The 13,183-nt window shown below is 37.1% G+C and overlaps 1 protein-coding gene across 1 annotated transcript in view; it reads left to right on the top strand.

Moving 5' to 3' along the window:
* The window catches only part of CDH13 (cadherin 13), a 548,360-nt gene that overhangs the window by 432,471 nt on the left and 102,706 nt on the right, over nucleotides 1–13,183 (top strand). Inside the window, exon 9 of the mRNA XM_072117266.1 lies at nucleotides 12,728–12,910. Within this exon, the coding sequence (XP_071973367.1) occupies nucleotides 12,728–12,910 (183 nt within the window). The remainder of the gene's footprint in view (nucleotides 1–12,727; nucleotides 12,911–13,183) is intronic.

The following is a 13,183-nucleotide window of genomic DNA, read 5'->3' as shown; positions in this document are numbered from 1 at the left end:
CATTTCTAATAGGCTCATCAGATTTATCCATAAGTAGGTTGCAGGCGTACCTGTGCCCCTCTCTGCTGCCCCAGTCCCCTGCTGGCTCACTTACCTTGCAGCGATCCAGCACTGACTCCACCTCCGGCCATCCCCACCTCCTACGGCGCATGCGACGGCTTCCTGAGATGTAAAGGGCCAGCGCGCCAATAATTGCCGCTGGCCAGCTGCCAATTCTGATAAATTCCCAACCCCTTCCTGTGTTCCCTGCTGAATCTTTGTGCTTCTATGCCTAAGAGAAAGTTGTGTTCCTATGCTTGTAGCGTTTATCCAGATTTCCCGTTGTGACCTTGCTTCCATTCCTGACTTTGATGCTGTGCTGCCTGTCCTGACCTACCTCTACATCCTCGACTCAGATATTGTGTTGCCCGTCTCAACCTCCTGCCTGTCCCCGCACACGAGTTAGCATGCCAATTCTGTACTATGCCTTGGCCGCCACCGTGGACAAAGTCGCACATGTGGAACGACCTGGTGCTACCACGCCCCAACAAGTCCAACCTGCTTTGCGGCGGGCTCTAGGGAAAACCGGATACCACTTAGACTCCGGTCCCAGTGTCGGCTTACGTCATCGTCCGTGGTGGTCACATGGGTCCACTACCCCTGGTTCCTGACAACAGTCCATAACTAATCTGAATAGTATTATTACCCTACATGTCTTTTCCTAAGGAAGGTGTGCCCAGAATTTCCCTCTGCCTTTTTTGCAACTTCAAGGGGAATAATTCCAGATGTTTTTATGTTTTGCTGTTAGATTTAAACTTTATACTAAATGGTATCTCAATAGTTTCTAAATCAATTACTGAAACTTATGAATAAGTCTAAAAGCAAAACTGTCTGTTCTCCATAGAAACAAATTATACAACAGCTTTGATCTATTTTAGACAATATTAACAAATCTGCCTCATTATATTCACTCAGATAGAAGACACTCAGATCTATTAGAATCCTCTCAGTGGTGATGTTCATGATGACATAGTTCATGTGAGATAATTTACACATTTTCCTATTCTTCACTTCTGACCTGTGTTTTGCAGTCTACAAAACTTGTACTGGTTTTTTAATTGCATTTTTTTGTGGAAACCAAATAGTTCAGCAGATCCAGGCAGACAGCTCATGTATTAGTCTATGCCATGATGAACAAGTATTGTAGTCTAATAAAGTTATGGAAGAGAGATGTGCCTGAAGAAGAACTTGGAAATAATTCCCAGCTTGTTTCCTTGCAGTCCTCATTTCTCATAAGTTTATAAAACACTGATAAGGACAGATACAAAAATGGAGAATGTATGACTTGGTGCTTTATGAAACTATGTTCTCCTTCCTATTTTTAGAAATGCATGCATTGCGTTTTATGTGTATTTAATGCTATAAAAGTGCCAGGAGATAGAGTCAGCAGAATTTTATTTGAAGACTATAATGTAGTTGCACCTGCTCTCCGCATGTGGTTACATTTATGAATTTTAGATTTTAGTTTGCATAGAGGAGGATTAGATTACTCAGGATAAAAGTTGTGCAAATCAGATATGAAAAGTTACCTCTGGCGTATAATGAACAAAACTTAAGCAGCTCTTCCATCCCCTTTCCCAATAGGATGTCAAACCCCAATCTTAAGCATCAATCCAAACAAAGAATTACAACTTGCTAATTAGCTAGCACCAAAACATCCAGGTTTTATGTATGGTCTCTACATATGAGTGCTTGTTATTATCTCATTAGACAAGTGGCAGTATTGAAAATATTTCAGCACAGAAAGGAGGAAGTAAAGCATTCAATTAACATGGGTAGGTCTTCCAAAAAATGTACTTTTCTAACAGTTAATGTACAGTTCCTGGTAGGTATCTGATAATTCACAATCTTGTAGCACTGAGAGTGAATACGGCATCCCTCTCCACATTACCAGATTTGTAACTAAGCCTTTTAACCTGAAAACTTGAGGAAAACAGAAAGGTAGGCACTCACCTAAGCCTTTTAACCCCTTACTGATGTGTGACATATCTGTACTTCACACGTCCGCTCTCGCTGTATGGAGAGGGCTCATGGGCTGACCGGGTAACACCTGCGGTCAGTGCTAAACCTGTAAATGCCACTGGTAAAGCTGCCAGAGGCATTTAAATCCTGGAGGTACTGCCTTATTGGATTTGATCGCCGCCCCCTATGAGGTCATCGTGTGGCAGTGATCAGTTGCTATGACAGCCTTTGGTCATACAAATATGTCACTGTCTCGTGATTTGCACATTGTAATAAATGATGTGGTAAATTCCCATGCTGTAGTATGGTAGTACATGGTAGGATCAATCAGACAACCAAGGGTTAAAATACCCTAGGTGGTCTGAAAAGCAGTAAAAAAAATTAATTAAAAAAGTTTTTAAAAACTTTTAAAAACTAGAACTGATATAAATATAAATAAACAGTCAAAATCATACTCATGTTAGGTATTGCCGCATCTCAAATGTCCAATCCATCAAAATATAATGGTTATTCCCAACGGTTAACCTTGTAACGGAAAATAGCGCTCAATGTTGAATATGCCACTTTTTTGCCATTTTGAAAAATATTAAAAAGTCTGTAGCATCCCTTAAATGGTAGCATTGAAAACGTCATCAAAAGTTGCAAAAAATGACACCCACAGCTCCATACAATGAAGTATGAAATAGTTATTAGCGCCAGAACATAGCAAAATGATTTTTTTTTTGTACAGGTGGTTTGAATTTATGTAAATGAAAACATTTTAAAACCAATATAAATATAGTATCCCCGTGATCGCGCCGACCCAAAGAATGAAGGAGACATGTAATTTAGGGCAGTGAATGGCATCCAAAGATCCAAGCCTACAAGAAAAAGGTGCAAATGCAATTTTTCACCAATTTCACTGCATTTGGATTTTTTTCCCCCTGCTTTCCAGTACATGGCATGGAATATTTAATACCGTCTCTATGAAGTGTAATTTGTTATGCAGAAAACAAACACCTTACACAGCTCTTTACAAGGAAAAATAAAAAAGTTATCAATTTTTGAAGGTGGGGAGTGAAAAATGGAAATGCAAAAACAAAAAAGGGCTTGGTCTTCAAGGGGTTAATTATTAGGATTGGTGGATAAACCTCTGGAATGCCTATTGACCCTAAGGAGCACCTGCCTGATTTCTTCTCAAAACTGTATTGAGATAGAAATACCACTTTAAGTCTCGGTGATATTAAGAAAATAACCTCTATTTCTCCCATTGTCAAGGAAGTAGAACTTTGTCAAATCTTGTAATGAGGGGTATGTATACATTTAGGTTATACCAAGTGGCTGAAAGCCTTTTGCAAAACATGGGCAAAACATGTATATTTTCAATAAATAAAGATTATTATTATTATTATGAATCACTTTTGTGAACAATTTCACAGTAAGCATTGGTGAGGCAAGGGCATAGTGGTAGAAAGAAACACCAGACCCTAGTGGTATATTTGCTATGAGCCTTTCCTTGCCATTTCAAGCAATGCAAAAGTTGTGCCAGTCAGTTCACCTTATTCTTTTCTAGACTGTCTGTAGAAACTTTACTAAGGACCTTGGCCATAAAGAGACACATCTTGTGTTGTAGGTTATAAAGTCTGGAACATCTTAGCCTTATACTAGGTAAAATATACAGAGAACACCTTGTTTTAAGTGTAGTCATGATTCCATTGCTGTTTGTTTTGCATATGATTTCTTGTATCTAGTTCTGAATATGAATGTAGATCTGTAGGATACATAGTGAAACAACAGGCTATAAAGAGCCATTGAAGGAGCAGACAGCATGTGATGTTGTAGAAGCAAAGACACATCTAAAGAAACTCTGAACAGTAAACCTGACCCTGTCGGAGAATGAAAAGTCTACGCTACATCAAACATTTCAGTATTCCCCGGAGGGACTCTATAAAAACTGAATTTTCTGGAGTTCCGATTAAAAAGGGCAGCTTGCAGAATGGGACTTGTTGGGGAGATATCAATGTGACATTGACAAACATTCTGCATCCAGTGTGTTACTACTTAATGTTTGCTGGAGAGAACAGCATCAGATAACTGACAAGGTTATGAGACTTCATTCTCTGGTTGTCCTTTTGCAGAGCTATCACTTGGGCCATGCTCTATAAATCATGGAATTTATACAAGCACTTTTCCCTCAGTCCATTAATGAAGACAACCTATATCCATGTTCTGGAAAGTGGTATTGTTTACAGAAGATGTAGGTAATGACTTCCCCCAACCAAGTTAACTTTTATGCGATGCCCAGATATAACAAATTCTCAATTTTTCCGGACATCACAATCATTTTTTTGTCAGCCATTGTCTTGAGATCTTCCCCCAGGAGGAAGCCTTTTAGGTCATGATTTGAACAAACTAAATAATAGGCACCATCTGCATACATTAACACTTGAAGAATACACAGTTAGACTGATAAATCAGGACTTGGTTTTCTTGGTGAAAAGAACCGTCTGCATAGTTGTGCTGAAGAATCCGGGTATTAAATTACCTTTTCTTCATAACATTTCTAATACTTTATTAGTCAGTTATTTTGTTGCCTCACTGGGTGCCCACACTAGCAGCAGGCAAAGGCAACATGTGCAGAACCTCTTGGGATATCAATATAGGCATTGTCTCTTCTGCCTGATGAAGCATAGCATTCAATAACTCTGCAGATGAGGATGGAATCTGTGGTTAAAAAACAACTCAATTAGAATCTGTGTCAGGCTGGCTGGAGTGCAAAATCGGGGTCAAATGTCTACAAAACACAGCCAAGTATCTATCACCCCATATAGTAGCCTACAACTACTGTTTCTGAATGTTCAAGGCCTTACAACCCTGCCGTTGGCAAAGATTACTACCTGAACTCTACAGTCACTGTACTAATTGCCAGAACAAATTGGATTTTACAATTATGCCAAAGGTCACAGCACTGAGCTAATACATGCAGAAATGGAAAGCTCACGTCTCAGTACATCTAAATAGGTATTATGTATGGGAAGTCCTGAACTTGTACTTCTAGTATAGTCTAGCATAACTGTAAAATGTTTCTAGTGACTTGACATAATGATTTAACAGAGCATTTGAAATACATATATATATATATATATATATATATATATATATATATATATGTATATATATATATATATATATATATATGTATATATATATATATATATATATATATATATATATATATATATATATGGATACTGTCAAGTTAATGCTGCCAATGGTGCCAATTGGGGATGACAATAAGAAAATATTCTATATGATTTATATTTCATGCAATTGAACCACTGCTCTTCATTGTTGGAGTCTAGTGGGCGACAGTCTTTAGGGTGTGTTTAAACACTGTATATCTGCACATCATTTGCATCAGTTAGCATTGTGTGGTCATCAGATGCATCAGTTTCTTAAGCCTCAAAACAGCACCAATATATGTGAAAGCACTCTTAGTGATTGACAGCTGTCTCTGTATGTGCGCTCATTTAAAATCCAGGTATATTCCAGTCTCCTGCTTCCAGAACTGCCTTACCCTAATTGTTCCTACCTACACTTGTTACACCTTCTCTGATCTACTACGCTTCAGTCCATCTTTGTGACCATCTTTTCTCCATCTGGCCACTGGATTCCAGCCATGTTTGCCAGTATCGTAGCACTATGGCTGTTAATGAATTATTGGGACACCTGGACTCCTAAGTATTGAATAAGCAGGAGCTTACAGATATTAAATCTAAATTATATTGATTATTTCCCCACAAAACCCCATGCCGTGCTATAAGACGACAGCAATAAAAAACATATCAGCCTCTGACCAGAATAAATTACTCCCTTTCAATTTGTATCAGTAACACAGTGTCAAACACGAGAGACATAGCATGAGTCTACAGTGCCTGAAGGACCTGCTCCTTAGATAGAATTCATTTCCCTGGCTATTAATTTCTTCCTACACGTTTACTGAGAAATTTTGTTCGGCATCAGTAATTGATTTCCTGTAGAACGACGGTAACTCAGAAGAACATTTCCATATTGTGCTGTGTTGAAGCACCTGACTAAATGGAGATAATTGTTTTCTTTAGATAATGATTAAAATGAAATAAATGAGACTCATGATGTGCATTGTGGAGAGGTGTTGATATAATAACGCCAGTGTTTTCAGATGTGGCATTGAAGACAATGTTGAATAACAATGGGCCTTTAAATGAGAAAGTCAGGAGATGAAAATTTCCTAGTTTTATTTGCAATAAACTTAATATTTCAGTGGTGAAATAAATTGGTATTGTAATGCTAGCTGAAATGTAACCACTGCTGGATTCATGACATGACTCAGACTTCTCATGGTTGAACGGATCCCGACCTTCCGGTTTTACTAAATGACTAATGGGAAAGTCGCTTGACCACTTTGAGTATGGGCATTTTTGGTTATCATTGGTCTAGCAAGTTTTATCCAGATTATAAACTGGATTTATTGTTCGCTTTGCTATTATAGTCTAGAATATATTGTATTGTTAATGTGAATAGAGATCGATTATTCTAAAGATTTAAATTGCATTGATGTTCCAGGCTTTTAATATCAAGGCATTAATGAATTATAGGAAATTAGAATTAAGATGTGGGGGTGGATGGTTGTCAGTGATTGTTTTAATGATATTTCCAACTATATATATATATATATATATATATATATATGTATATATATATATATATATATATATATACACACACACTCCCACACACATACATCTATATAGAGGGGAATTAGATCTTGCACCTAGTTAACCCACTGAATTTGTCATCAGGACTCTTTATTTAGATTTCACTTTGCCCTATGAGATCTAATTATGTAAGAAAATTTTAGGTTCCTTTTGTGACAAATATCTTTACAAGTTTCTGCTCTGTGTCTTTTTTTGTTTAGTTGCTTGATACAATAAAAGATTAATGGAGTTGTAGATGGGGAACAGGGCTTTCATTACACTGACAGGAGGTCTACGTGTCCATACTGCGGGAAATCATTCTCTTATCTGGCCCATTAGCCCTTATCCTTCCACAGGACTTGATGTGAAAGCAAAATCCCCAACATATTTTTTTCCCCTGAATTGATTTGCTAATTCTTAGAAGGTAAATCATAAATGACTTTGCTTGACTGTCACATCCCACCAGTTGGTCGTAATTATTCTCCAGCACATTACTTTTCCACTGTTAACAGCTTCAACAAAGATCTTCTGATCATGCTAGGTGGCGGATTGCTATGTAATGCATTTAAATATTTTTTTTTTACTAAAGCTGCTCTTGGTATAAGACACTTTGTATTGAAGGCCATGGCATACTGTTAGAAAAGATATAGAGATATTTCAACAAAAAAAGAGAGGATATTTTAGTTATGTTTTTCTCACAAGCTGAAGCTTACCTTCTACACCATTTTACAGTTAACATTATTGGCAAGTAATGTCAATAACAAAACAATGAGGTTGATTGACGAATGCTGCACTGGATACAAGTGGATACACCTGTATCAATTTAAGATGGTTTAGCATAACCTCACTCCTTCAGAACAATGGTTCACAAGCCCATTTCTTAGCGCTTGGTATGTCCCAGCTTAGTTCACCTCCACTAAATATAAATATATAAAAATATATATGATACAAATACAACCACTGGGGATGAGCAGACCCTACTGAATTTGGTTCAGACAAAGTTCAGCCGGACCTAAAGTTAAAAATCCTGTTCTGCTCTGGGTTTCAGACCCGAGACCCTAACAGTAACATTTACAATTGGTGTTGGCACCAAATGTGGGTGTTATCTATTTAGAAACCCATGCAAACCTGCTAATTTTAAGTTTTCTGTGACATATTTATAGCTGCAGCGCAGGTGTCCCTCCATTTTGGTGAGCATCATCTATTCCCATGACACGCACGCCTCACATTAATAAAAGTCCTGCTGGTGCTTTGCCAGTGGCAGTTTTGAGCCAGACCCGGAAATTAACTAACTGAAGTTCATGTCCGGGAATAGACCCGAACTTTGCTGTTCATACCCGCACAATACTAACAACCATTGATATGTACACAATAAAAATACTGACATCATTAGTTTATGATAAGGGGCAATTTTTTAAAATATATTTTCCACAAATCGGTTTTCTAAAGTCACAGGTTCGGAGAGTTTACAATACAATATTCTAAAATCAGACTTTATTGATCACATAGGGAAATTACTTTGTACAAAGTGTCTGGACATAATGTTAAAAGGCTTATGAGTTGCGTTAAAGTTACATTAAGGTTTAGCACTGAAATCAAGCTCTCCCCATCTCAGAATGCCTCCTAATTGACAGCCATGTTTCCACGAACATAAGAAATTGTCTCTCCTGAAGTCTGGTGGATGATGCCATTCACAGTAGTGAAATTTGCTGTGGGGTAAGCTTAAAGGTATTGTCCACTTTCAGCAAATAATTGATATTGTTTGTGTAATGAAAAGTTATGCAATTTTAAAATATACTATATTTTCTGTATCAATCCCTCATGGTTTTCTATGTCTTTCTATAGAAAGCTTCTATGTTTACGTCCAGTGGATAGAAATCTGTCCGTGGTTATGTGATATCACACAGATGCATGAGACATTATTATCATACGGCTCAGATTACTTTCGTGCATATTCCTGTCCATCACATGACCATGGACACATTTCTATCCCCTGGATGTAAACATAGAAGCTTTCTATAGTAGGACAAAGATCTTGAAAACTGTGAGTCATCAATACAAAAAGTCTATTGGAAATTGTATAATTTTTCCTTACTCAAACAATATCAATTATTTGCTGAAAGTGGACAGCCCCTTTAATTTGAATGCAGCATTTATGGCATTATACAAGTACTTTACATCTCACTCTCAGTTTATTTTCTGGATGATATCAGCATGCCATAGTCGTTTTATGGCATGCTGATATATGATGATATATATATATGTTATATGATCTGGAAGGTGTTATTCAGCTTGACAACATACTGGTAAAGGTTAATTTGGATAAATTCTGCTAGCAGATTCCCTTTAATTATTGGTTTACAACTTTTTCCAGGAAACATCTCAGCTGACATGTACAGCTATAAAACAGAAATGGTAACACTTTTTTGGGAGTGGGGTATAATGTGATAAAAAATTAATTTAACAAGTTTAACACTATCATAAATAAGGCCCCAAGAGCCTCTATATAAATAAAATCTACCTTTAGAACTGATAGATGCAACAAGGCTCCTGTTTAGCTGCATGGGGCTTTGCTGTACCTTTTTCAACCTCTCATATGATCCATATTCTGTATTCCCCTCCAGAAACATTGCGGTAGAACCTGTACAACAGCACATAGAGGCTGAGGTTAAGAGGTTAAAAAACAATAACTTTAGACTAAAAAATTACATTTTATTAAAGATTTTTTTTTTTTTTTTTAAGCTAGATTCCCTGAACCATCGAACAGGTTATATCTAGAGCCAATTGTTTTGTAAGTAAATCTCAGAATTAATTTTTTTTCTCGTTAAAAAACTACACTCTTGGGGTTTGTGTCTGTACAAAAATCAATTAATTCTGAGACACGTTTAATTAGTTATTTTAAACCCTGATGGAACCTTTCAGTCTTCATGTCTTTTCTGTGTGCAAAGTGCAAATGAAACTTTCTCCAGGCTGACAGATAATTATCAGAAAAGTTTCCATCATTGTAAATATGCAATTGTAAGTAATAAAGTTGGCCAAAGCAAAATTATTTTGTTAATGATTTGTTAATAGAAAAAGGGGCCACAACCATGCGTTCAACTGAACAAAATAATAGGAGAATGTTTGTCAGATATTGTGAGAATACGCATTGCTTATAGCTTCTTAAACTAAAGCTAAATGTATGCAAATTAGCTTTGGGTGCACAATGGGTGTAGCTAAATAGAAAAAAGATGGTGCATGAAGAAGGCACATCCATTGTCTTCTTTTTATCCTGCCCAGCACTTCCCCTCTACACAATGATTGACTTCCCTATAGAAAGAAGAAATGGGGCATCAGCATGCACGGCCACACACTTGGTGCACTAAGAAGTTAATTTGCATAAAGTTAAAAATCGAATTGACAAAACAAACGTTTAGGGATTGCAAAACTGTGAAACAGTCCAGTTTTTAAGAGTAATGCCATCTTAGCTCAATGCTCATGCCACTTGTTTTTATATGTTAGCGGGACTTACCAGTAGAGTCCATTACCTCCCATGGCCAGACAAATGTACGATAATGTAATGCAGCAATAACTTCAGCTCACCACACACCATTGAAGTCATACAAGTGCTTGACAGCAGATTCAGAGATCAGAGGCAAGTACAGAAAAATAGAAATGTCCTGCACTTCAGATAGACGATAAAATCACTTCTTTATTCTTTTCTTTATAAACAATGGCTTCACACAGATCTCAAAGAATGCCCAGAAAATTCCCAAATGGAAGTGAGTGGATACACAAAGCACATTGTAAAATATGTTCCACGATGAAGGGCCAAACATGTTTAGGAACAAATACTTGGTTAGTGTTTGTTTTGTATGTTTATAGCAAGTAACTTTGACATACCTAATCATTTTGTATATTAGTGATATTGAATGATCTCTGATAAACAGAGCGAATTATTCATTCTATAACATAGCCTCCACATTTTTCATAACACAATGTACAACCGTTGACCATTGCTTTCGTTCTTTAAGTGCCCAATTGACTTATGTGTGAGACGACAGAACTTCTTATAAATCTACACATTTGTCTAGTTTATTTCAATGGGAAGGGAATAAGGCACCGGACACTTATTGAGCTGTATGACATGTCAGTCAGTCAGCTCCAATAAATCAGTGTGTTTGGCTGAGCTTTGTCGATTACATGTATAAGACCTTAACTGAAAGTAAAACATATGACATACAGAATTGAATAACAAAGTTATAATTCAGTCCCCCATTCTCCATGCAACCAAACAAACATTGCAGTAGTCCACATGAAAGAGTAATTTATTATCCAGAGCAGAGAGCAAACAGAGTGTAGATAAAGACACCATATAGTAACATGAAACAAGAATGGCATCATTGAAGACATTGACGGATTACCCAATATGTTACTGGATTCACTTTCATAGTCCTTTTTCCAGCTGGCCATAGCAGATTGTGTATTATTACCTGGCTTCTCCAATCTAGGAAAAGATGCAATGCTCTGCAGACATTTCCCATCCTAATGAGATGCCAATGAGATATTCCTGGAAACACGACTGAAACTGTTTCATATTCATTTCACTGTTGGAAGCATCTGTAAATTATCAGAACTACTACCTCTCATGCACATAATTATATTCAACACAAAAAAAGGAGTATAATTTAAAAGCCATCTATTCCAAACGTCCCACATTCTCAAACTTCTCTATTCTAAAATCCCTTTTAAGTACTTAGCAATACATTTTATTGTTATTCATAAAAAATAGATTTTACAGTTATAACGCTGCCCAAACCCATATGTTTAAGTTTAATGAAATGTATCCATATGAAGAAATGAAAGTGTAATTAACGTGTACTGTGAAATCTACTTCTTAGGAAACCCCCCTTGGACTGCATATAATTTACCCCGGTAGTCAGGGAAACAGGATGTTTATTTCCCAAAAACTAAGAGCATTTTACAGTTGTCAGACACACGCTGGGGCAGATTTACTTACCCGGTACTGTGTTGATCCCCGCTGTGCGTTGTCCGACGAGGCTTCCCTGCTGAGGACCGCTGGAGTTCACCTTCTTCTTCCTGGTGCATGATCTTGCGACACAATTTTGTTTTTAAATTCCACGGTTTGTCCGAATCAATCGGGTTGTCTGACGGCACGCCCCCCAATTTCCGTTGCATGCAAGCCGGCGCCGATGCGCTACAATCAGAGACAGAATATCATCTGGACAAGACCTGGGACCAGCATCACAATGAGCCATAATGAGCACATGGAAATTTGATCATAGAAAAGGTCATCAAAATCAGATTAGTGGAGGTCCCATGCAGAACATGGAGCCCAGCTCTATTCTTTGTGCAGAGGCCAGCCGTAGAAATGCATCTTAGACTTTATTGAAGTAAATAGAATCTGAGCTGCAGTAACTGAGGAGAACCACTACACAGAGAGTGGAGCCCTATTCCTCATGTTCATTCCAGTACAACTATCAGACCCTCAACAATTTAATTTTGACAACCTCTCCTATAAATCAGCAGTATCACTAACCTTTAAAAAACCTATAAAAATCCTAAAAGTTCTTCCTGAACATAAGATTTTTTTAATGAATATTTTTCAAATCTGGATTCATCAGTAATAGATGAATAGATGTAGAAAGATTGAAACTGAAAAGTTTTTCTTTAAATATTCTTTAAAAAGAGAGAATATCTGTATTATTTTGGACTGATGGCTTTTATGTTTTTCCTATAGGTGATTTTTCATTGTACTTGAGAGATTTATTGTTTCTGAATACTATTTCCCGGCGTAGTCTTCCCTGCAATCTATCACAAGTGGCTGTTTTTCAGGAATAATATCTCAGCTATTTTCTCTAAACAAATCCATTGTTTTACTTGTAAGAAATGAGCTCCCTGTCAATACGCAAATCCTTTCTTGTTTTTTTTAGATTTTTTTTATGATGTATGAAGTTTTATTAACTTGCTGAAAACAAAGAAATTGTAACTTCTAGTGCTTTTCTCCTTAGTTTCAAGCCACAGTAAAAGAAGGAGTAACTGGTGTCATGGTTAACCTGACCGTCAATGATAAGGATGACCCCAGCACTGGAGCATGGAAAGCTGTCTACACCATCATCAATGGAAACCCTGGCCAGAGCTTTGAAATACATACAAATCCCAACACAAATGAGGGGATGCTTTCTGTGGTTAAGGTAAGTGTCTGTGTTGTGATAAATATATAAACTTTAGGGATTAATACTATACATTCTATAGTGATTTGTCCAAGCTTGGGAACCATAAATATGAAATTGGTGGCCTATAACTCTCAGTAGTCTTGTCATTTAGACAAAGCATTGATATGATTGCTTACAAAGAGCATCTCAGTTAACCAAAACCAAGATGGCACATAGGTATATCCACTTCAAATAGTGTGGAACTGGACGTGATGAATAATAAATGGAACAGCAACTAATTTAATGTTGATG

This window comes from Engystomops pustulosus, chromosome 7 (assembly GCF_040894005.1).
Source record: "Engystomops pustulosus chromosome 7, aEngPut4.maternal, whole genome shotgun sequence".
Lineage (NCBI taxonomy): Eukaryota > Metazoa > Chordata > Amphibia > Anura > Leptodactylidae > Engystomops > Engystomops pustulosus.
The sequence above is the reverse complement of the archived record's forward strand: the minus strand, read 5'-3'. Positions and strand labels throughout refer to the sequence as shown.